The sequence below is a fragment of the Aspergillus costaricaensis genome (assembly GCF_003184835.1).
Source record: "Aspergillus costaricaensis CBS 115574 unplaced genomic scaffold BO79scaffold_11, whole genome shotgun sequence".
NCBI lineage: Eukaryota > Fungi > Ascomycota > Eurotiomycetes > Eurotiales > Aspergillaceae > Aspergillus > Aspergillus costaricensis.
Window position 1 is genome coordinate 388,014 of NW_020291811.1, and position 21,688 is coordinate 409,701.

Sequence of the window (21,688 nt, forward strand, 5' to 3'; positions counted from 1 at the left end):
GCGGACGAGTCGGAAACACGGGAGACCCCAGTCAAAGGTGTATTCGGACGGGAACCAATCGTCGAAGTGGGCACCGGGCCATGAGCATGGGATTGGCTTGGTGTATCGGGCTTTGGAGCATCATGAGACTGAGAAGTACCCAAGGGAAGCTCCAGCTTTATGGGCTTGACTTTGCCCGTAGGTGCCGAGGTTTTCTCATTGTTGTCTCCAGCCTTCGAAGGGCCAGCTTTCCTATCAGCAGCGACCGTCAAATCTCCTTTCTGCTGGGCGCGAGCCTTGTTGGCTGACTTTGGCACAGGAGAACCGAGTGATATTTCGGACGCATTCTTGACGCGACTTGAGGTAGGGGCATTGTCAGGAGTGTCCTTCAAGTCCGGAGAGGCCTGGCGAGAGCCTTCCTGTAGTCCTTGGCCCGGCGTGCCTAGCCTATGGAAAGGCGGATTAAGACCTGGCGGCACAGATGGCGACGAGACCGGACTGGATGGATTGAGTGGACTTTGAAACAAGGCAGATGCGGGATGAGCGTGTGGTAGAGGAAGTCCCGGAGGCAGGGTAGGGGTTCCAGCACGGGCCGAGCTTTGCGAGTCACTGGAGAAATGCGAGCGCACGAGATAGCCAAAGCTGTCAACCGGACGCTTGTCCTTTGGCTGAGCTCCAAGAGGAGGAAATTCTTCGTCCACTAGAAGCGCTGTTAGCTTCTTAACGTCTGCAAGACGATGTGTGAGTGAGGCGGATGACAAGAATAACGCAAAGGAACCCCTCCCAACGACACAAGCAGAAACGGATAGAAAAAGGGCGTGCCAGTAGACTCCTAGAAACAAAACGAGACGACAAAGGTACGGAAGGGCAGGCATATTAATTACACAAATGTCCCGGCCGATGCAACCAGACGGACACACAAGGCATATTGTCTATAGAACAATAATTGTGAGAAATTGGTTTCGCATAGAGGGCCCTGCTCGTGTTTATCGAAAGCCAGGGCAGGGAGGTTAACGTACATAAAGCCATGACCAGACCGAATGGGCCACCAAGATGCTGATAGATCAACCCAGCTTGGATGCAAAAGAACAAAGTATACGACAGCCACCAAAGCGCAGTGGACCTAGAAGACACGATGTGCCCATAAAGTGCAAGGACGCCTCCCATCCACACGGAAGCCGGAGACAACACGCAAAAAAGAAACATGACGTGGCACAACAAAGAAACATGAAATCAAAAAAGAACAATCATGAAGATAACGCCAAAGGCACGCCTAGCCCGAATTCTTGTTGTTTTCAAGAGCCGTTTGCTTAATGCTTTCGTTGCAGAGTGGAAATATGTCGCAAAGTTTTCAACATCGAATCAATGAGTCCGGAAAACTGAAACATAAGAATCATATCCCACGCCCATCTAGAGAAATATGATATCATGTCATCAAATAAAAAGGGAGACAGAAAAAGAAGCATGGGCAAAAAGAAACAAAATGCAGAAAGGGTAGTCATCATAAACAACAGGGATAGAAGTGAAGGGCGAGGGAGGGTTATTAATGAATTATGAGAAAGGGGGGCAAACAATCACCAGCGGTTGAAGCCGCTGCCATACATCATGGCCTGATTGTACCCACCTTGACCCTGACTCCCGTACAACGCCTGCCCAGCAGCAGCGGCGGCGGCAGCATTCGCACCAACCTGGTGCATCCTCGCCTGTAGGATGCTCGGGTCCGCAAGATCTACTACACCGCCTCCACCGGAGGAAGTGTTAGCGTGTCTGTGCTTCTTCCCCTTCTTCTTCTGCTTCTGTGGACCAGACTCGGAATAATTTCCCGCCTGAGCACCATAGAAAGAGCTGAGAAGGCCATTGCCGGGAGTCAGGGGAGGGGGAGTTTGGTGCTGTTGGAGGAAAGGAAACATGAACTCACGCTTAGCGGCCTCTTGACCCTGCAAACCACCGGCATTTGCGCTACTGCGGCCTCTCAGCAGCTCACGCATCAACTCTGGATTGGCTTCTTGCTTTCCGAGATTGGATCCCAAACCGACATTGGCATTCGTTGTGAAACCGTGACCCTGTGCAAACATGCCGCCGCCGCTGATAGGCGGAGTACCCGCCGTCTTCAACCCGGGGGGTGGACCCTGCACGCCACTAGTGAAGTAGTTGCCAGCAAGACCATGTTGAGGACTAGGGGCTGCGAGCGGGTTAGGAGTACCAGCCTGCATTTGGCTCAACATGCGCACATTAGGAATGTTCTTGGCATTGGCCTCATTGGCGAAGGTGAAACGAGAGTTCTGGCGACTTTGAGCCTGCAGAGCATTGAACTGTGCCATCTGGCTCTGGAGTAGACCCTGACGGACCTGAGCTGCTTGGTCAAGAGCAGCGGAGTTGAGTCCACCCTGCAGCTGATCAACCAGGCCAGCCTGTTGGTTGCCGGCAGACTTCAAGAGAAGCAACTGCTGTTGCTGCAGAGGGGTCAAGCTACGGCCTGCCAGGTTAAGCTGCTGGAACTGGTGACTGGTTGCCGAGACGGGGGAGCCAACCGCGGAGTTTGTCGTCGTGCCCTGCTGGGAGGGAGGTTGAATAGCACCATGAGATTCGCGACCACTACGGCCTCTCGGAGGCACTGCGTCATCCGGCTCGCCACCGAGCTGCAGGCTTCCGCTCTCACGGCTCTCTTCTTCCGCAGCAGCTGACTGCAGTAGCTCCTGCTCCCGCCGGACACGCTCCTGCTCCGCCTTCTCACGCATAGCTCGGCGTTTCACACCACCATAAGGATCGATGAATGAAGGGTGGTTCTCAATAAGGGCAACCTCCTCCGCAGGCAGACCAGCCGCCGAGAAAATGAACTTGAAGTCTGGAGAGTTGACAGCCTTGACCAAGTTATCCAACAGAGGCGTCTCCGGCTTGGGTGGCGTCTGAACAGTCGGCGGGGAACTGGACGGCGAGGATCGTGCTTCAGGAGAGGGGGACGGTTGTGCTTGCACCTGCGCCTGTGCCTGAGCTTGAGCTTGAGCTTGGGCCTGGGCCTGGGCCTGGGCTTGGGCTTGGGCCTGTACCTGAGCCTGTGCCTGAGCACGCTCTTGCGCATTCGTAGACTGCTTCTCCACGCGTTTCGCCTCCTCCACCGCGGGCGACACCGTGGCGATGGCGGGTCGGGGACTTTGCGAGGCCTGGCTGCCGGTCAAACTTGCTCGTCTCGTCCTGCTGAGCACGGCGTCCTTGTTCGCCCAACTTGCCGACGATGGCAGGGCAGACCCATCAGGTGGCCGGCTACCAGCAGCGTCATCCCTACTAGGCTGACGGCGCATTGGTTGCGAAATCGGTTGAGCGGAAGACCGGGCAACGTGCGGAGGAATCGAGTGGGTGGGACCGCTGGGGACACCGTTGATACGCTGACTCGACAAGGTGTTCATCGAAGAGAGATCCTGCCGGCTGTAACTGTCGCTGTCCTCACCAGTCTCATGCAGGAAGGTGCAGTTTCGATTATGACATTGCTCGTTACGCAGGAAGGAAGAACAATACTTGGTCGTACCATATTGGGCACTAGAGCGGTCAGTACGTTGCTTTGTGAACAGAACATCAGAAGGTAGACGAATCGACCTACCGTAGCACCCGGTCACCGTTGGCTGACCCATCCACAGCTGCTATGCAAGTGGCTGCGTCGGCCTTCCTGGCGTAAGTGACGTAGACACCAATGCCCTGGTTCGGGTTGCCACCAGGCTTTGCCTTGCTCACAACGATCTTCTCGATGTCACCGTATTGACCGAAGTAGTCTCGACCGCGCAAAGTCAGGAGGAGTTGGTTCTCGTCACGTATTGTGGGGTTGAGCCCGATCACGTAAACCAGGTTCTTCTGGACGACGCGGACACCGGCAAGATTCTTGCGACTGGAAGCCTCGATTTCACGTTTCTCAGCCTCCTTCTTCTTCGCTGCGGCAGCCTTGCGATGTTTCAAGGCCAGGTCGGCTTTGAATCTAAAATTGCGGGTTGCGATGTTAGCGCCAAGACGCGGGAAGGGACAGTGGGAACAAGAGCGAGGAGTGACCACATACTCGTCGGCATCGGGAACCTTGTATTGTATGGTGCTCTCATCGTAGACCCGTCGGCAGTTGGGGCACCGGCCTTCTTCGCTGTGGGTTTTGATGTTGTTGTAGCAGAATTGACAAATCTGGAGGGGTCTGTTAGCGACGGTCCGGATCGCATACGACGCGAGCGATCTCCTGATCGGGCCGTTGATTCGCGAGGGAGTACAAGGCGAGAAGGATGCGTACCTGATACCCACAGGGGCAAGGCTTGAAGTTCTTATCCGAAAGATCGAATTCTTCGATGCAAAGGGGGCTAAAGAAGACGAAGATGTCAGCCCAACGGACCAGTCATAGGACAACCCGACGGGTAGGAAAAGTGGGAAGCGGACGCACCAGAACTCGTCGTCATCATCGATGACGGAGTCAATCTGTTGGCGACTTGACATTGTGAGTGACGAAGCTGTGCAACGGTACGACGACTGGACAAGACGGCGATCACAGTCCAAGACTAACACCCATCAACCAAACCCGGGCGGAAGGGGGGGAGCAGGTAGAGGGCGAGGAAAAGCGGGTAGAAAAAAAAGAACGTCAAACGAGACAGGAGAGGAAGATAGGAGAAGGGACGTAAAGAAGAGTCCGAGGGAGGAAGAAGATGGTAGATCGACGAAACGTGGGGTAAAGGTGAGGAGGACGAGAAGAAGGAGCACGGAGGGACACAGACGCAAAGGAAGAGGGAGAGTTGGAGGCGAAGAGCGAGAAAGAGAAGTGAAGCTTTGATTGATGGGGTTTGCGCGGGTTTGCACTGTTTGACTTCCCTTGCAGCCTGGGGCATACATGTGTTGCTGTTCGCGCCGCTTATGTCATCTCCGCCAGCCAAACTTGCAGTTCTCACGTGACCGCGACAACTTCGCCTGGACCGGCAAAAGCTCCTTGGATGAGGAACCTCCGCTGCTCTCCCCTCCCTCCACCTTCCCCGTCGTCTCACACCCGCAATTGTCCGTCATCATGGCCTCTGCTCGCTCCTTGATGCGGCTGGGATCTGGCCGCTCCCTGGCCACCGCCGTCCGGTCGACCCGTACCTTCACTACGACCGCTCTGAAGGCCACTCAGGCCTCGACCGCGCCTATCTCAGAGGATGTTCCCAACATGCGCCAGGCCCAGCGTCCCCGTATGTCCAATGGCACCCGGATTCGACCACTGATCTCGCAGGATGTGCACCACTAACATAATCTTTAGCCTCTGGTCCTCTCCGCGCCCCCGTCATCAACCCGGCCGACAAGTACCAGGACAAGGCGGACAGTCTGCACAAGTACGGCCAGTACATCATGTCGTGCCTGCCCAAGCACGTCCAGCAGTTCTCCGTCTGGAAGGATGAGCTCTGCATCTACGTCCCTCCCTCCGGCTTGATCCCCACCATGACCTTCCTGAAATACCACACCGCGGCCGAATACACCCAGATCTCGGACATCACCGGTGTCGACTTCCCCACCCGCGACCAGCGCTTCGAGGTCGTCTACAACATGCTCAGTGTGCGCTACAACTCGCGTATCCGTGTCAAGACCTACGCCGACGAGGCCAGCCCCGTGCCCAGTGTTACCGGTCTGTTCGAGGGTGCTCTGTGGTACGAGCGTGAGGTGTACGACATGTTCGGTGTCTTCTTCACCGGCCATCCCGATCTGCGCCGTATCATGACCGACTATGGTTTCGATGGTCACCCGCTGCGCAAGGACTTCCCCTTGACTGGATACACGGAGCTGCGTTACTGTGAGGAGAAGAAGCGCATTGTCATTGAGCCTCTGGAACTTACGCAGGCGTTCCGGAACTTCGAGGGTGGTACTGCTGCCTGGGAGCCTGTCAGTGCGGGTACTGACAGAACTCCTGAGTCGGTATGTTGATATCAACCTTTATGATGACGAGGATGATGCTAATCGATGATATAGTTCAAGCTTCCCACCCCCAAGCCGGAGCCGAAGGAGGAGGAAAAGAAATAGAGGAGATGTAATCGTATTATCTTTCCTTACTGGTTCTGTATGTACATACCGTGTGTTGAATTCGACGTTGGTTTCGCGCAAACTTCTAACGTGGGTCGCCATTTCTCAAATGTAGGTTGACTCGCGCTATGATATCGTAGATTATGAAATTATATCCTTACATTGCACACAGTTCGAAAACTTTCTCATCAAGATTTCCGTAGAGTACTACATCCACACCCAATTGACCCAAATACACCCAATATCGAGTGCTAAAATGAACAAACCCCATGAAATCATCCACCGTGAAACGGACCAATAACCATGCCCCAAAAATAAGACACCCAAAACGGCAAAACGCCCCGTCCAGCAAAACCAAAAGGCGGCGAAGCCATCCCATTCCATCGCTTGGCACCGCCCTGTCCTCCGACCGGCAGAAAAAGTTCCCTGACCCGAAAAACCATCTTAATCTATCCTGATCTTCAAATCAACATTGCAAGCCATAAACCAGAATATATCCCCGCACCTTGCCCTCATTACCGATATAAACCAACTACACAATCCAACGATACATACACCATCCTCACAACCCTCAAGACTTGAAAGCAACCGAGCAAAATGGGGAAGCGCAACTTCGCAGACTTCTCCGAATCGCCATACACACCGCACGACCGGAGCCAATCTTTGCAAGTAACCCGACTATTCCAGAAATTCGAATATGGCGTGATGACGCTATCCAAGGCGCTCAAGGTAGCGCGGGGGTTCGAGCGACAGAAGCTCGGACGGAGGGAGAAGACGGCGCAAAAGGAAGAGGGTGAGAAGAAAGAGGGGACGTTGAGTCGGATTGCGGAGGAGATTCAGGTTGTTAAGGTAAAGCCCCTCTCTCCCTTTTCAAGATCTTTACTTTACTGAACATCCGAATTAAAATTGATAATAGACACTGGACCCCCACGCCACCGCCGAAAAATACCTCTTCAAGCAACTCCTCAAGACGAAACGCATCGCCGAGTCGCCGCTCTTCATCCAATTCAAAGACAAGAAGAAGTTATCCGCGGAGGGGCCGAAAAGTACGGCTGAAGCGAACGTCACGGCACGGTTGTACAAGTCCACGCCGGTGAAGAATGTCTTTCCGGGGATTATGGAGGGGATACGCAAGTTATTGGGCATTGAGGATAAGCCAGCGGATGGGAAGAAGAAGGATGCAAAGAAATCCTCCAAGGAAGAGAAGAGCAGCAGCAGCAAGAAGAAGGCCGAGGCCGAGACAGCTCGGACAAGCGCATCCGCTGACCCCTCCGCCTCACCAAGCGGCGACGAAGACATCAACATGTCCGACGCCGGCTCGGACGCAGAGAGCATCGACTACGCACAATTCGACGCGCGACTGGCGCCCGATTCCGGCGACGAGAACGAAGACGGATCTGAAGGCGATGAAGGTCTCGATCCCAACGAGATCAGCGACGTAGAAGAAGAAGAAGAGGAGGAGGAGGAGGATGAGGAGGAGGAAGAGTCAGACGACGATCAACACATCTCCATCTCGCGCTCCCCGTCTCCCTCCTCCCCACCCACCAAAAAGCCCAAAGCAACCAGCAAAGCGTCCTCGACGCCCGCGACCAGCACGACCTTCCTCCCCTCACTCACAATGGGCGGATACTGGTCCGGATCCGAAGATGAGGCAGAAGACGGCGCGGCAGCGAACGAGCCCCCGCGACGCAAGAACCGCATGGGACAGCAGGCGCGTCGGGCGCTGTGGGAGAAGAAGTACGGATCTGGGGCGAATCATGTTAAGCAGGAGAAGAATAAGCGGAAGGGAGGAGGACGCGATAGTGGGTGGGATGTGAGGCGGGGTGCGACTGATGGGGGTGAGCGGTGGGGACGCGGTGGTGGGCAGCACCAGGGTTGGGGGAGACCGCAGCAGCAGAACCAGCAGTTTGGACGGCCGCAGCGTGGTGGACCGCCAGCGAAGAAGCCGGAGGATAATAAGCCGTTGCATCCGTCGTGGGAGGCGGCCAGGAAGGCGAAGGAGCAGAAGGCTACTGCTGCTTTCCAGGGTAAGAAGGTTACGTTTGATTAGTGGGAGATATCCTATTTCTGTATGTAGAGCATTTGTAGATATTATATCATCATCATGGTTGAAAATATTTGGAATATTTATTGTCCTGCTATCTCCACTAGTAGTTGTGAAACAATATATACATACTGTCTAGGTATCTTGAAACTCAAATCCGGTGCTTACAGACGGATCAACAATATAAACAACGCAACACAACACAACAGCCGTGAAAAGTCAAACCGAAACGCTGAAATCAATCACAACGAAAGTCGACTTGCCTTAAGGCAATTAATCATTCATGAAGTTCATCCACCGCGTATCCGCCGATTTCATCTCCCCAGAAAGGCTCGGCTGGCCGTCAGGTTCAAAACAAGGGATGGCAGTAAACTCTCCCAACTCCTGGGGCAGATTAGAAACAAAGTGATCGAGGCCAAAGTGCGGCATCTGCGATAAAGGATGTGAAACAGAAAACTCCGATGAGTCGGGAAGACTCGCGCTGCCCACATCGGCTTCCACGGGCTCGTTCGCAGTGGATGCACCACCCGTCATAGGGGTCATAACGGGGGCGAGTCCGTTGCTAGTATGATGATATTGCTGCTCTTGGAATGGGACGATTTCCGGGGAGATGGGCCCGGTCTTCCATAGCATTTCCCAGTTCTTGAATCGGTCGTATGCTGATTCGATGACACCGGTACTGCCTTGGGGTTGGGTCTGGCTGTATTCTTCGAGACGACGGATCGCTCGCTCCAGGGTCTCGATGACGCTTACTGCAGCGCGGGCAGAGCCGACTCCCATGGACATGATCTTGATCAGTGCCATACCCTTGTCTAAGGCTTCGCGTAGGCGCTCGGTGCGTTTGGTCAAGCTTTGAGCTAGAATGACGAGTAAAGCAGCGCGACACGAGCTGAACTCGGTAAATGATGCACGTGCAAGACCGCGCTCGTCACGAAGGAGCCGACATAGGTCGATGATCTCGAGAGCGGCTTCTACACAATCCGTAATCAATGTGGAACGGTTCTTCGCGGGACCTGATGGTGTCTTGACCGGAGCACCCGGTAATGTGGCTGAGCTGACAGCCCGGTTGGTGCTGAAGAGGAATGGTCGTCCCAGGAAGATACGCGTTAGACAATAGTCGAGCTTCAAGTGCACGTTGGAGCGGAATAGTGGCCCTGCTGGGTTGAGATCCCTGCAGTTGGTTTCCTCGGGCAGCGTTCCCCACCAGTCGACTAGGTTCTTCCGCAGATTCAAGAGCCTCTCCAAGCAATCTTGTTGCTGGTTCTTTCGGGACTTGCGAAGGACGGATCTACTAGCGTTAGCAATATTCAAGTACCCTTTGGAGTCAGAACATACATTTCATTCGCCACTTCTCCGAGTTTGAGGGTTAGCTTGATAAGTGTCACCATGTTCGTATCGTTTGAAACATGTCCCGATGGCGTCAAGCCCTGAAAGTCAGTGGGAAAAGGGGCATCGACGTCTGCGTCTAACAAGGACACTGGTCTTCCGTGAAGAATGCTGACACGCCTAAAAATCGTAAGCACGGATGAAATCAAGGGGGCTGCCATATAACCTACTTCTCTATCGTGTACGCAGTCCAAAACACACGGTTTCGAATCTCAATCATACGCGGCGATAGTCCTTCCCCCGTATACTTCCGGTGCATACCATTCTGGATCGCCATCTTCAGCGCCAGACCAAAGTAGGTGTAGCATAGTCCAGACGTATCGAGTGGCAACAAATAAGTTCCAATCAGTAGGCAGGCCTGCACGCTTCGGACATTTGCCGTGGCGATAATGTCTGGTAATAGTTTGGATGCGAACTGGTAGAAAGTGAGACCGACATCGTCCTCGGAAAAGTGATGGTCATCATCGAATGCCGAGTTGGAAGAGAGACGATTAACGGGAATGGACGATTCCATATGCGCAAACTGTGTTCCGACAGCCAAGACCATCAGGATGGCGCAAACCGAGCCGGCATCCTTCGACGACAAACAGGACGGATCTGTATAACAGGTGTTGAGCTTATCTCGCAGCCAATCTTCTTCGACGTAGAAATTGTTGGTCTGTGCATATTTGAAGAATATTTGGACAAGGAAGTCGGCGACAAAACGGGGCGGAAGACAGGTGACTGATGTCGATACCAAAGTCGAGCCTGACTGTAGCTGAGTCGCTCGCCATCGCTCTTCAAACGGTTCTGTTTCGGTCGATGCCTATCACCCATCAGCGAAATAGAATAAGAGTGCTGAGAAGGATTGTGATTACCTCCGGAGCTGCCGTCTTCATCCACTCGTCAATCTTCTGTCTAATCTTCATGGAGAAGTTCAGATACGAGAACTCTCCCGAGTATTCTGCAGACCAGTCAGATAGCCCGAACCACTAAAACGAAATTCAAAACAAGTCGAAGAATCATACGGGTAGTATTATCCGGCAAAGCTTTGATGGTAAAATCCTCATCATCGATGGCCAAATCCTCGAGCTCGTCGCCATCCAGCTGCATCGACGGCGGTCCACCCTCCATTCCAGCGGGACGATGCTTATGTTTCAGCTCCTCCGCCATCTTCCGAAGAGAATGTATATCGAACGAGATGTTTGGGACATAGTGTTGAAGAATGCGTTCCATGTAGCGGACACGTTCCGACTCGAGCATTTCATGTTGGTTGAAAGCAACGGTGCGGTCCAGGAGCCTAACCCCCCATCGCATATTATCTATCAGCCTCCACATGTCACAGTGCAGTTTCATAACCCTTGGAAAAGAGGTATTAGGCGACTTACGAAACGGACGATGAGCGAGCGAGCTTCTCGGCTTGATCGGGGTGAGTGAAGATGCATTGCCGACGATACCGGAGACATCGGCGACAGGGGACGCCTCCTTCGCATTTCTCCTTTACGCGACGACATCCATCGCAGCTATACTAGTCAGTAATACATTCCAAGAGATCTCATCAATCCCCAGATATCCCGACGGGGCATTTTGCAAATAAAATCGGGGATGGATGCAGCTCACGCTCGCACCGCTCTTTTGCGGTTTTCCTCGGAAACGCGGGGTCGTTTCTGCTGGCCCAGACCAGCAGGGGTAGCAGGGCCCACATCCATGGCAGTTTCGAGTTCAGGGAGGCCGATGGAGAGGCAGGCGCATTGTAGAATTATAGGAAAAGCATAAGGTAAGAGGGGAGAGGGTCAAGTTGGGGTTGCGTGGGTTGCGGAGGACAAGAAAATTTCCCCGGGGTTCGAAGGTAGGAGGAGGAGAAGGGGATTCTCTGGCCCTTCCCAATCTTTCTCTCTTACTGATAAGATCCCTCCCTCAGCCATGCCTCGCCGCCGATCTACCGCCGAGACCTCCGGGGAATGCCTTCCATCTGCGATTATTCTTAACTTTTTACAATTTTGGAATTTACGGCGTTGGTGCATTCCGGATAGTTGCTTGTGATTGGGTAATGGGTTAAGCTATCTTTCATACCTTAATAGGGTGCTCGCGTGACTCAAACTGGCCGCTGCAGGGCTGCCCGGCCAGCCATCACAGCTGGAGGGCGCGGATATAGATGGATCATCACTACAGTAACCATGATGGAGCCCATTAGGCGGAGCTATTTTCTCTAGTAGCAGAGCTAGTATGATTCTTAAAATCCATTCACCTCCATACCAATGTTTCTGGCCCGTCCAACTTCCAACAACTTATTCCCGACCACCAAATCCATAATTCCCATCCCCACGCACTTGAACACCACATTACATCCCTCCGGCACATCAATAGACTCATCCTTACCCATCTTACCATACAGCTCGCCAATCTCGACCAATTGATCCTCTTTCGCTTCCGCCAAGATCAACTCGCCCGACTCTTCCAAACACGCCTCCTTCGAGTCCACATAGACTTTCCCTCCGCCCGACAGCAGCGTCTCAGTGTCAATCTCCCGCATATGCGGCTTGTACGAGCCGATAAGAGAGATAAACCGCCGCTTGGACGGCTGGAGATAGGTGTACGGGAAGTTTGGCTCGGTCGCCGGCGTACAACTGAAGATCACATCGCAAGCACCCAATTCATTCCGTAGCTGTTCTTCGTAGTCCGGAGTATCTTCCTTGACCAACGTAGCCAAGGTCTTGTCGGGATGAGCAGCCCGTAGATCAGCGATCGCATCTCGCTCCAGCTCCTCCAGTCGCCGGCGACCGCGGTTAATAAATGTAATCCTCTTAATCTGGTCCGGAACGAGAAGCAGGGCTAGTCGAGCGTGCCACTCCGCTTGACGTCCAGAGCCGAAGATCAAGATGTGCTCTTTCTTGATGGTTGTGCAGCGAATGAACAGCGACATCACCGCCAAGGCGGTCCGGAAGGCTGTGATTTCTGCAGCACTGAGAAGACCTTGCAGTTTACCTTCCGGGGAGAAGATGTTGATGACACCGATGATGCCGTTGGCTTGGGAGGCAGTGACAACTTTGAAGCCGGTGTGAACAGTGTTGGACACGGGCATGAAGAGAGAGAGGTTCTGGTCTTTGGTGACGATGGTGCTGCGGAGTGGTTGGTGGATGAGTCGCTCGTGGCTCGGTGTGGAGGTCTCTGAAGCTACAGTCGTAAGACCCTCGCAGAGGGCGTCAAGAAGGTCATGGCATTGTGTAGGGGTTAACTGTCGCAGGATCTGGGCGACCGCTGGCTCAGGAAGAAGACGCATTGTGGAGGAAGATGTTGGCGATGTAACAATCCTTTACAATAGAGTTCAAGAGGGTCGATAAATATGGAGTACAAATGGGAAGCGAATCGCTATATCGGTTGTGAGTAGTATTCCTTTGATAGATGGTCAGCAGCCTTTATAGACAGATAGCCCCTCGGCACCCGGGGAAGCGATGTCGGAGATAGACCAACTTAGTGCCTGGGTGTCAAGGGACACGGATATCATCGGACATCAGTACCGAGAAAAGAGGCCTAGTTCGCAGACACTAATATCGGATGGCCTTCCGTTGCGATCGAGAGTTGTGATCGGGAATATGTTGTAGATGTGAGGAACGCGGGGTCGGGAATGGATCGACTGTCCCTCTTGACATCACCGCCGCGCGCTACGTGGATTAGCGGCTATCTATGCCGCACTATGATAGCACCAAGTAAACTAGTTCAGGTTGAGCTTCGTTATCATGAAAGAGTAAATCAGATTTCTAACGCCATCTACATGCATGCTCACGCTTAGGGAATCAGCCAACAAAACCACACAATGCGCCAAAAGGCTAAAAAGCCAAAACAGATATGCGAGTCAAGAGGTATCATAGAACAACATCAGTTACCCAAGCCAAACACGCGACGAGCGCGGCGCTTGAGCTCTCCAAGCATAGCCTCCTGCGACTGCTTGGTACGGCCAACCGCCTCGGTGTTCTCCACAGCACGTCTCATCAGGAAGCCCATGCATTCCTTAACAGTACCCCAGGTCAGAAGCTTGTACACGTTCGGGGTCTCCTGGGAAGCGGAGCCATCGGCGCTGGAGAAGCCTTGCAAGAGCTCGCAGCTGACCTCGTCGGCCATACCCTGAAGTTGGGCATAGCTGAGATCAACACCCTGCTTCTCGGCGCGAGCAGCCTGCTGGAGACGGATAGCGTGGGCTTTGCGAACGGAGTCCCGGTTGTGAGTGGCGATGATAACGTTGACCGGGGGCAGCTCGGTCTTGTGCTCCTCGGAAGCGGGCTGCAGCATCGAGTTGTAGCGGCGAGTCAGGAGAGCCTCGACGACACCATCGTAGCAAGCATCGGTCTCCTCCTTCTCAGCCCAGATCAGGTGGCGAGGCTCGGTCTTCAGGTAAGCACCACGGACCAGCTTCACACCAGCAGTGTAACCCTCCTGGCGAGCAACCTCAAGGTGTTTGGCAATGGTAGCCGGGGTCGAGCGGAGGTAGGCCTGGTAAGTGTTGTAGAAAATGGCGTGGCCGGGGGTCTTCGCATTGCAGTACTTCTGGTACTTCAGAGCCCACTTCTCGATACCCAGCTGCACAGCCTGCTCCTCGGCATCGACGAGTAGGCGCACGTTGCGCGAGATGGCCAGGTCGCAGACCTTTGTAATAGCGTAATCCATGAACTCGGAGGGAGCAGCCTGCTTCTGCAAGAACTCGAGCACCTGAGTACCCATACCGGTGAACCTGTAAAGATTAGTACATGACCCAATTCGAGTAAGATGTGGAGAAAACCTACTTCAGGGCCACAAAGTCGCCTTCCTGGGCCATGTCGATGGTTTGCAGGGTACCATCCAGCCAGGTCTGGATCTCCGCCCGCGCGGCCTTCTCATCGCGAGGGTCGACATTGCCCTCACCCACCAGGACCTCGCGAGCGTAACCCAGCAGAACACCCCGGTAGCCCAACTGCTTGATGGCCTGGATCGACTGTTGCACCTCGAGCTTGTTCTCACCGGCGTTGAACTGCTTGTACAAGGTGTGCTTGACGAGCGCGTTCAACAGAGGGTTCTTGGCGACGTCCAGAACGGGGGTCTTGGGGTGCGCAAGGGTCGAGAGCGCAAAGATGCACGGCTTCAACAGGAGGGTGGAAGAGGAGACGGAGAGGATCACCAGCGACCGCAGGACGGAGGAGATGGGGAGCTTAGCCAGGGGAGATCCCGAGGCATCGTTGGAGGGAACGGCAGCCTGCTGCTGCAACAGGTTGTTGGTGGGGGTGGACGCAGCGGCGGAAGATTTGGGGTTGCTGGTGCGGCTAACGTATCTGGCGGACGAGTATGTAGAGGGGACGCTCGAGAGCACCCGCATAGGACGGCGGGCAGCCTTCATGATGATGGTAGACTAAGTGGCGAGTATACAAGAAGGTGGCAAGGAGGGGAGGGGAGGATGAGTGTGGAAGACAGAAGAGTCACGCAGCGGTGATAGAAATAAGTAGTTCTTCGGTCTGGAGACAAAGGAGGGGAATTTGTAGTGGTATGAAATGCATCGCAAGGGAATGGAAGTATGGCAAGTGGAGGATCTTTCTTTAGTGTAACTAGTAGATGGGGGATGGAAAGAAGCGGTTCCCGTACCGGTGGAAACCGGGCAGGGAAGTGGACTGAAAGCCGGTCAGCAATGGCTTTCTTTCTCCTGGTCAGGAACAACCCGGACACGGCATTACTATCATTTTCATTTTCTTTATTTTTTCTTGTCGGGGCTGCCCAGCCCCGTGACGTTAGATAATGCAAACTGGCTAGCCGTGACTGGGAGATTATGCGGGTGGCGTTGCAGTGAAAGGGTGGCCAACTATAACATTGTTGCACCTGACCCGGCCAGTTGTGTCTAGATCTACGCCTGATCGCCCGCTACTGTAGGCTTCGCTCGAGCTTACCGATGAACTGGAGTTGGGGTGGTGTGTGTCACTGTCACTACTCAATAGGAGGGTTTTGACTGGATCTTGACTACGCCTTATGCTTCCTAGCAAATGAGAAAGTATCTCGAACTATAGACAAAAGCACCAAGGGTCCCGTGCCCAAAACCCTAACCATCCTTGTTTCCCGTACTTTTTGGAGGGGTCAAAAAAAGTCCAGGTTATCGATCTGGCGATAACCCTGATAAGTGGTCGATAAGAGATTGGCGATGACCGGTAGGCGGGCCGGTGGGTGCACCCCCACCGGAGCTGTCGCCGCTTGACCGGCCCGGTCGTGCTGCTGGGCTGCTACAGATTCACTAGAAACCATTACTATGTCGGCATGAAAGGAATGTACATGTATAACCCTGGAACATCATGTACTAAGAGACCGACATCGCTGATAGGAATATAAGTATTTTCCTTCCATTCATAGTAGTCCTCACATTCAAGCACCCCCCCCCCAATCATGGCCTACTCCCAGTGTTTGTTGCAGGCACCGCATCGTTGCCGCAGCGGAATCTTTCATCAATTGGCAGTACGTACTATTATGTACTTTCCAGTCATCAGGCACAAATCACCTGGTGCCTGGATATCGAGGCACCAGGGCGTTGCTAGCCGTTTTCGGACTTTCTGCACTAGTGGCGGAGGGAGCAAAAAAAACTCCACCGGGCGGCAACTAAGGAGGCCAATCATCGCAGCGAATGGCTAGCCTCGATGGGTCAAGCTTTTCCAAACGAGTAAAGATGAACCATGGCATTAGGTAACAGATTGACTCCATCAAGAGGACTCTCAATGCAGCAGTTTCTCTTAGTCACAGCAACTTCGCGGTGGATTCAGCTCTCTTCACGCTCTAGAATATGCCCACAGTGGTGCGGAGAACCACCCCGGATTTGCAGCAGTCTAATACTCTAAATGCCACGAGGAACGCCGCCGGCTTCTGACAGCTTTATAGAAGCTTAAATCGTCAATGAAGTCCCGAAATATATCAAACAATGAGCAAGCCAGATAACCTGATATCGCATCCATGTCCCTGCCGCGTCGGACGATCCCCGCCCGCCAGCCAGGTACTAAGATAAGGGAACCTGTGGCAGCCACCAAACCTTCCCATCTTCTAACGAGAAACACTGCTCGTATGTAAACCCAAACGAGAGATAAGATGCTAAATCCCCGCATATCGCCTCCCCAGAGCCCTCGGGAGCCAATGATGGTGTCCTTCTGGAAGACTTTGCGCCATCGGGCCGTAGCTCAAAAGTCATTTCGTGTTGGTCCTGATAAGCATGCTTGCTGAGACGGGCCAGCTTGTCGTCTCTGCGGCAGCCATATAAGATGTCCGTAGCCAATTCCCATCTGCGACTGTTCTAGTCACTTACATCAGTGTATTATTCGTTTTTGTACACACCAGAATGGGTGCACCGACGTTCAAGGACTCTGAGAAGTCCGCAAATGAAGTGACATCTCCTCCCGTATATGTTGATGAAGACCCCGAGGCCCTCAAGGGCGAGATCCACCATGGGCCAAACACAGACACCCAGCGTGGACTGTCCTCTCGACAGCTGCAGCTGCTTGCTCTCGGTGGTTGTATTGGCACCGGTCTCTTCGTAGGTTCCGGATCCACGCTGTCGACGGTGGGCCCAGCACCACTGTTCATGGGCTATTTTGCCATGTCCACGGTGGTGTGGTTTGTGATGAACGTGCTGGGCGAGATGACCACCTATCTGCCCATCAAGGGCATTTCGGTGCCTTATGTGATTGGCCGCTATACGGAGCCTAGTATCGGATTCGCTGCTGGTATGTTTTGCATTGTACCTGACATGTTTATTCTAGTTTTGCACCTCAGTAATAAGCTAATTCTAATTTAGGATACAATTATTGGTAGGCTGACATTGTTCTCCGTTCACCAACACAATCTAATCTTTATGCCTCTTAGGTACTCGTTCGCCATGTTACTGGCAAGTGAAGTGACGGCTGCCGGGATTATCATCCAGTACTGGACCACCACCATCAATGTTGGAGTGTGGATCACCATCATCCTCCTAGGTAGGTTCCTCAAACTTCTATTTAGCAGTCTTTGATTGATTCTGACAATCACAGTGATTCTGCTTCTCAATATCGTCGCGGTGTCATGGTATGGAGAAGCCGAGTTCTGGTTCGCAACGTTAAAGATCCTTGCCATCATTGGTCTGATTATCCTGGGCGTGGTACTTTTCTTTGGTGGTGGCCCTAACCATGATCGACTCGGCTTCCGCTACTGGGACAACCCGGGCGCGTTCAATCCCTACTTGGTGGGCGGAAACACCGGTCGCTTCCTCGACTTCTGGACCGCCTTTATCAAGTCTGGCTTCTCCTTTATTTTCTCCCCCGAACTTATCACCACTGCCGCTGGTGAGGTTGAAGCACCCCGTCGCAACATCCCGAAAGCCACCAACCGGTTCATCTACCGAGTCTTCGCCTTCTACATCCTGGGAACTCTGGTAATTGGTGTGACTGTGGCCTACAATGATCCTAAACTCATGTCCGCCGTTGCTAGTGGTAGCTCTAGTGCCAGTGCTAGTCCTTTTGTCATTGCCATTCAGAATGCTGGTATCTCAGGGCTAAACCATGTCGTCAACGCTGCTATCTTGATCTCAGCCTGGTCCTCAGGGAATGCATGGTTGTTCGCTGGTTCTCGAACACTGTATTCGCTCGCCTGTGGCGGCCAGGCCCCCAAGATCTTCACCCGATGCAACCGCAACGGCGTGCCCTATGTGGCCGTTCTCATCACCTGGGTAGTCGGCTTGTTGTCCTTCCTGAACCTGTCGGACTCTGGAGAGAACGTCTTCTACTGGTTTACGAACATCACCACAGTGGGAGGATTCATCAACTGGGTGCTCATCGGCATCGCCTACCTGGTAAATTATTTCCCTCGAGCTTTTTGCAGACCCGACTGACGAAATCTAGCGTTTCCGCAAAGCATTGACCTACCACGGCCTGATGGACACGCTCACTTTCAAGACTCCTCTGCAGCCCTACGGCACATACTACGTGATTCTGATCGTGTCCCTCCTGACCATCACCAACGGCTACGCGGTTTTCTTCCCTGGCAACTTCACTGCGGCCGACTTTCTGGTGTCGTATATCGTGGTAGCTATTTTCCTGGCCCTTTATGTGGGCCACAAAGTGTGGTACCGGACCCCATGGATGACCAAGGTGTCAGAGATTGACGTGTTCACGGGCAAGGAGGAGATCGACCGGCTCTGCGAGAACGACTTTGAGCGGAAGCCGCGTAATTGGCTGGAGAGGGTGTGGTGGTGGATTGCTTGAGTACTACTGTAGAATTCACCACTTGAGTCAGAAGCCTGAGGATATATTTGCAACTTCTCTAGGCACAACACATGTACATAGATTGAACGTTATGGCCAAGAATGGAAGCCCAATGGCTTGGATATTTGTCATTGCCCACAATAACCGAAAAGAGTAGTAGCTGTATTGATCCATCGTAATTTAGTCATGGAAGAGGTCAGGTGGTCAAGTCACGCGTCGGTTTGCTGCGGTATTCATCTCCGCGTCTTTTTGCCGCTCCACGTATTTTGTCATTTAGTCGGTATGCAGCCATCATGCATGGATCAAACTCGGCATTCGTCATCAATTCTGGAGGTGCTTTGAGCTCTCAATTGACTTCATGCATGGTAAGTAGTGTCTCATTTTGTGGTATTATTAAGACCAACTTCCAGCTTAATAAAGACGAGTCAGACAGCGGAGAATCCAGAGCGATCGCTCGTAATGCGGGGGATCAATGCGGAGGCGGAGAGACTTACCACTGGCATCACAGAAAACAACACAATTCAACTCATATTCATATTGTCTACTTAGAATTAACTGATGCCAAAATCCAACAAAGACAGGTTCCCGTTAGTCATGATTTTCATGCGTGTCCAGCACTATCTGCCTCCTAATAAAAAGCAGCGGAAGACCAGCTGCCGGTGGAGGTGTCCGGGCCGGTAGGCAGCTCCACCCGGAATCCAGCCGGCGGTACTGATTAGCGCGACAGCAGAGTATCAGATCTGCCTGCATTTCCTGCCCGGCCCATTGGTTGCCGGTACGCTGCAAGGACAATCACTTGTTGGTTCGCTGGATAGGACCTTGTCTCTCTTCCTGAACTGCAGTGTACTTTGTGCCACCCAGGGATCCTGCGCGCTGACTAACCACGGCCGGCAGTAACCGGGCCTCTTATATCACCGGAGCTTCCCCGCGTCTGCTTCACTTTCTCCTCATCTCTCCTACTTTTCATCCCCTCGGATTCAGTCCTCGTCCAGTTGCTACAACTCGGAAGAGCACAATCCATCATGCAGTCCTCTTTGCTCCTGCGTTCTCGGGGCCTTTCCCTCGCCAAATGCCCCTCCCTCTCCCTTGCCCGCACGAGCGCTCGTGCTATGGGCTCTTACGCCACCTTCAAGGTTCCTCGCATTGACAACGAGCCTAACGTGAGTAACGATGAAATGGCGCTCATCGTCAAGTCTACTGACTCAATTGCAGAAACACTACGCATCCGGATCTCCTGACCGCCGTGGTCTCGAGGAGGCCCTCGCCAGAACCAAGCAGAGCGGTCCCCTCAATGTGCCTTTGGTGATTGCCGGCAAGGAGGTTAGTAGCAGACATGCGAGTAGCAGAAACAATTGGATAATTCTAACTCCCCGCAGATCAAGAGCTCCCAGGTCGAGACCCAGAGCAACCCCGCCTCCCATGCGCCCGTGGCTACCTACTCCAACGCCTCCGTCGCCGAGGTCCAGGCTGCTATTGACGCCGCCCTCGAGGCTCGCAAGTCGTGGGCTGCTACCTCTTTCGCCGATCGTGCCAGCATCTTCCTCAAGGCCGCTGACCTGATCTCGACCAAATACCGCTATGACATCATGGCTCTGACCATGCACGGCCAGGGCAAGAATGCCTGGCAGGCCGAGATCGACTCTGCTGCTGAGCTGTGCGATTTCTTCCGCTTCGGTGTCAAGTACGCCGAGGACCTGTACGCTCAGCAGCCCGTTCACCACGCCCCTGGTGTGTGGAAGTAAGTCAGGCACGATCTAAAATAGCAGTCTATGGATGAAACTAACCTGACTAGCCGTGTGGAATACCGTCCCCTGGAGGGATTCGTCTACGCCATCAGTCCCTTCAACTTCACTGCCATTGGCGGTAACCTGGCTGGTGCTCCCGCCCTGATGGGTAACGTCGTCGTCTGGAAGCCTTCTCCTTCCGCCATCGCCTCCAACTGGCTCGTCCACCAGATCCTCCTCGAGGCCGGTCTGCCCAAGAACGTCATCCAGTTCGTCCCCGGTGATGCCGCGGAGGTCACCAACACCGTCCTGAACCACCCCGACTTTGCTGCCCTCCACTTCACCGGTAGCACTGCTGTGTTCCGTAGCCTCTACGGCCAGATTGCCAACGGCGTCGCTGAGGGCAAGTACCGCAGCTACCCCCGCATTGTTGGTGAGACTGGTGGCAAGAACTTCCACTTGGTCCACAAGTCGGCCGATGTCCGCAACGCTGCCGTCCAGACTGTCCGTGGAGCTTTCGAGTTCCAGGGCCAGAAGTGCAGTGCCACCTCCCGCGCCTACGTGGCCGCCTCCATTGCCGACGAGTTCATCAAGAACGTCGTTGCTGAGACCAAGAACATCAAGGTCGGCGAGCCTTCTGACTTCACCAACTTCTGCGGTCCCGTCATTCACGAGGCCTCCTTCAACAAGCTGGCCAATGTGATCGACGAGGCCAAGAACGACCCCGAACTCGAGCTGCTGGCCGGCGGTAGCTACGACTCCTCCAAGGGATGGTACATTCAGCCCACCGTCTACCACACCACCAACCCCGACCACCCCCTCCTTTCCCGCGAGCTCTTCGGTCCCGTCTTGGTCATCCACACCTACGCCGATGCCACCGAGGCCGACTTTGCCAAGATCTGCGAGAAGGTTGACCAGACCGGCGACTACGGTCTGACCGGCTCCATCTTCGCCCAGGACCGCGAGGTTCTCCGCACCGCCGACGATGCTCTCCGCAACACCGCCGGTAACTTCTACATTAACTGCAAGAGCACTGGCGCTGTTGTCGGCCAGCAGCCCTTCGGTGGTGCCCGTGCCAGTGGTACCAACGACAAGGCCGGCAGTGGCAACCTGCTGTCCCGCTTCGTCAGTCTGCGGTCAATCAAGGAGGAGTTTGTCCCTACCTACAAGGTCCCCTACCCCAGCAACGATGCTTAAGGGAGTCAGTAGGATGGTGATGAGAGATGGTTATTTGGCATATTCCATATTCCCCACGAGTTTTGCATATGTGGCGTTCGGTAAAATTGTTGTATGAATAGTTTAGTTATTAAATATATCCAGTCCACCGGAACATCCTTCTACTT

The 21,688-nt window shown here is 53.7% G+C and overlaps 7 protein-coding genes across 7 annotated transcripts; 4 read left to right on the forward strand and 3 right to left on the reverse strand.

Moving 5' to 3' along the window:
* Nucleotides 1-1,247: 1,247 nt before the first annotated feature.
* Nucleotides 1,248-4,726, reverse strand: BO79DRAFT_7111 (CCR4-NOT core ubiquitin-protein ligase subunit MOT2). The gene is made up of 5 exons (XM_025689639.1): nucleotides 4,388-4,726; nucleotides 4,241-4,307; nucleotides 4,022-4,137; nucleotides 3,575-3,943; nucleotides 1,248-3,513 (listed from the first exon to the last, which is right to left on the reverse strand). Exons 1-5 carry the CDS (start codon nucleotides 4,438-4,440, stop codon nucleotides 1,554-1,556), a joined length of 2,565 nt encoding a protein of 854 aa, XP_025541029.1. The 5' UTR covers nucleotides 4,441-4,726; the 3' UTR covers nucleotides 1,248-1,553.
* Nucleotides 4,727-4,951: 225 nt separating this feature from the next.
* BO79DRAFT_192595 (complex I 30 kDa subunit family protein) lies at nucleotides 4,952-6,063 on the forward strand. Its single transcript, XM_025680907.1, has 3 exons — nucleotides 4,952-5,162; nucleotides 5,231-5,880; nucleotides 5,935-6,063. The coding sequence occupies exons 1-3, from the start codon at nucleotides 5,000-5,002 to the stop codon at nucleotides 5,983-5,985; spliced, it is 864 nt and encodes a 287-aa protein (XP_025541030.1). The 5' UTR covers nucleotides 4,952-4,999; the 3' UTR covers nucleotides 5,986-6,063.
* A 401-nt stretch (nucleotides 6,064-6,464) lies between these two features.
* BO79DRAFT_244571 (BUD22 family protein) lies at nucleotides 6,465-8,035 on the forward strand (the record flags this gene model as incomplete). Its single annotated transcript, XM_025685384.1, has 2 exons — nucleotides 6,465-6,834; nucleotides 6,902-8,035. The coding sequence occupies exons 1-2, from the start codon at nucleotides 6,583-6,585 to the stop codon at nucleotides 8,033-8,035; spliced, it is 1,386 nt and encodes a 461-aa protein (XP_025541031.1). The 5' UTR covers nucleotides 6,465-6,582.
* Nucleotides 8,036-8,120: 85 nt separating this feature from the next.
* On the reverse strand, nucleotides 8,121-11,195 carry BO79DRAFT_192602 (Zn(II)2Cys6 transcription factor). Its single transcript, XM_025680908.1, has 7 exons — nucleotides 11,015-11,195; nucleotides 10,783-10,917; nucleotides 10,423-10,694; nucleotides 10,273-10,358; nucleotides 9,586-10,220; nucleotides 9,365-9,535; nucleotides 8,121-9,317 (listed from the first exon to the last, which is right to left on the reverse strand). Exons 1-7 carry the CDS (start codon nucleotides 11,101-11,103, stop codon nucleotides 8,303-8,305), a joined length of 2,403 nt encoding a protein of 800 aa, XP_025541032.1. The 5' UTR covers nucleotides 11,104-11,195; the 3' UTR covers nucleotides 8,121-8,302.
* A 432-nt stretch (nucleotides 11,196-11,627) lies between these two features.
* On the reverse strand, nucleotides 11,628-14,919 carry BO79DRAFT_236862 (FAD-linked oxidoreductase; the record flags this gene model as incomplete). Its single annotated transcript, XM_025684628.1, has 3 exons — nucleotides 14,173-14,919; nucleotides 13,290-14,120; nucleotides 11,628-12,705 (listed from the first exon to the last, which is right to left on the reverse strand). Exons 1-3 carry the CDS (start codon nucleotides 14,757-14,759, stop codon nucleotides 11,628-11,630), a joined length of 2,496 nt encoding a protein of 831 aa, XP_025541033.1. The 5' UTR covers nucleotides 14,760-14,919.
* A 1,786-nt stretch (nucleotides 14,920-16,705) lies between these two features.
* Nucleotides 16,706-18,732, forward strand: BO79DRAFT_244574 (proline-specific permease). The gene is made up of 5 exons (XM_025685385.1): nucleotides 16,706-17,109; nucleotides 17,181-17,193; nucleotides 17,249-17,358; nucleotides 17,413-18,209; nucleotides 18,259-18,732. Exons 1-5 carry the CDS (start codon nucleotides 16,725-16,727, stop codon nucleotides 18,619-18,621), a joined length of 1,668 nt encoding a protein of 555 aa, XP_025541034.1. The 5' UTR covers nucleotides 16,706-16,724; the 3' UTR covers nucleotides 18,622-18,732.
* Nucleotides 18,733-19,426: 694 nt separating this feature from the next.
* prnC (delta-1-pyrroline-5-carboxylate dehydrogenase prnC) lies at nucleotides 19,427-21,665 on the forward strand. Its single transcript, XM_025679547.1, has 4 exons — nucleotides 19,427-19,781; nucleotides 19,834-19,941; nucleotides 19,998-20,359; nucleotides 20,414-21,665. The coding sequence occupies exons 1-4, from the start codon at nucleotides 19,644-19,646 to the stop codon at nucleotides 21,540-21,542; spliced, it is 1,737 nt and encodes a 578-aa protein (XP_025541035.1). The 5' UTR covers nucleotides 19,427-19,643; the 3' UTR covers nucleotides 21,543-21,665.
* Nucleotides 21,666-21,688: the final 23 nt, after the last annotated feature.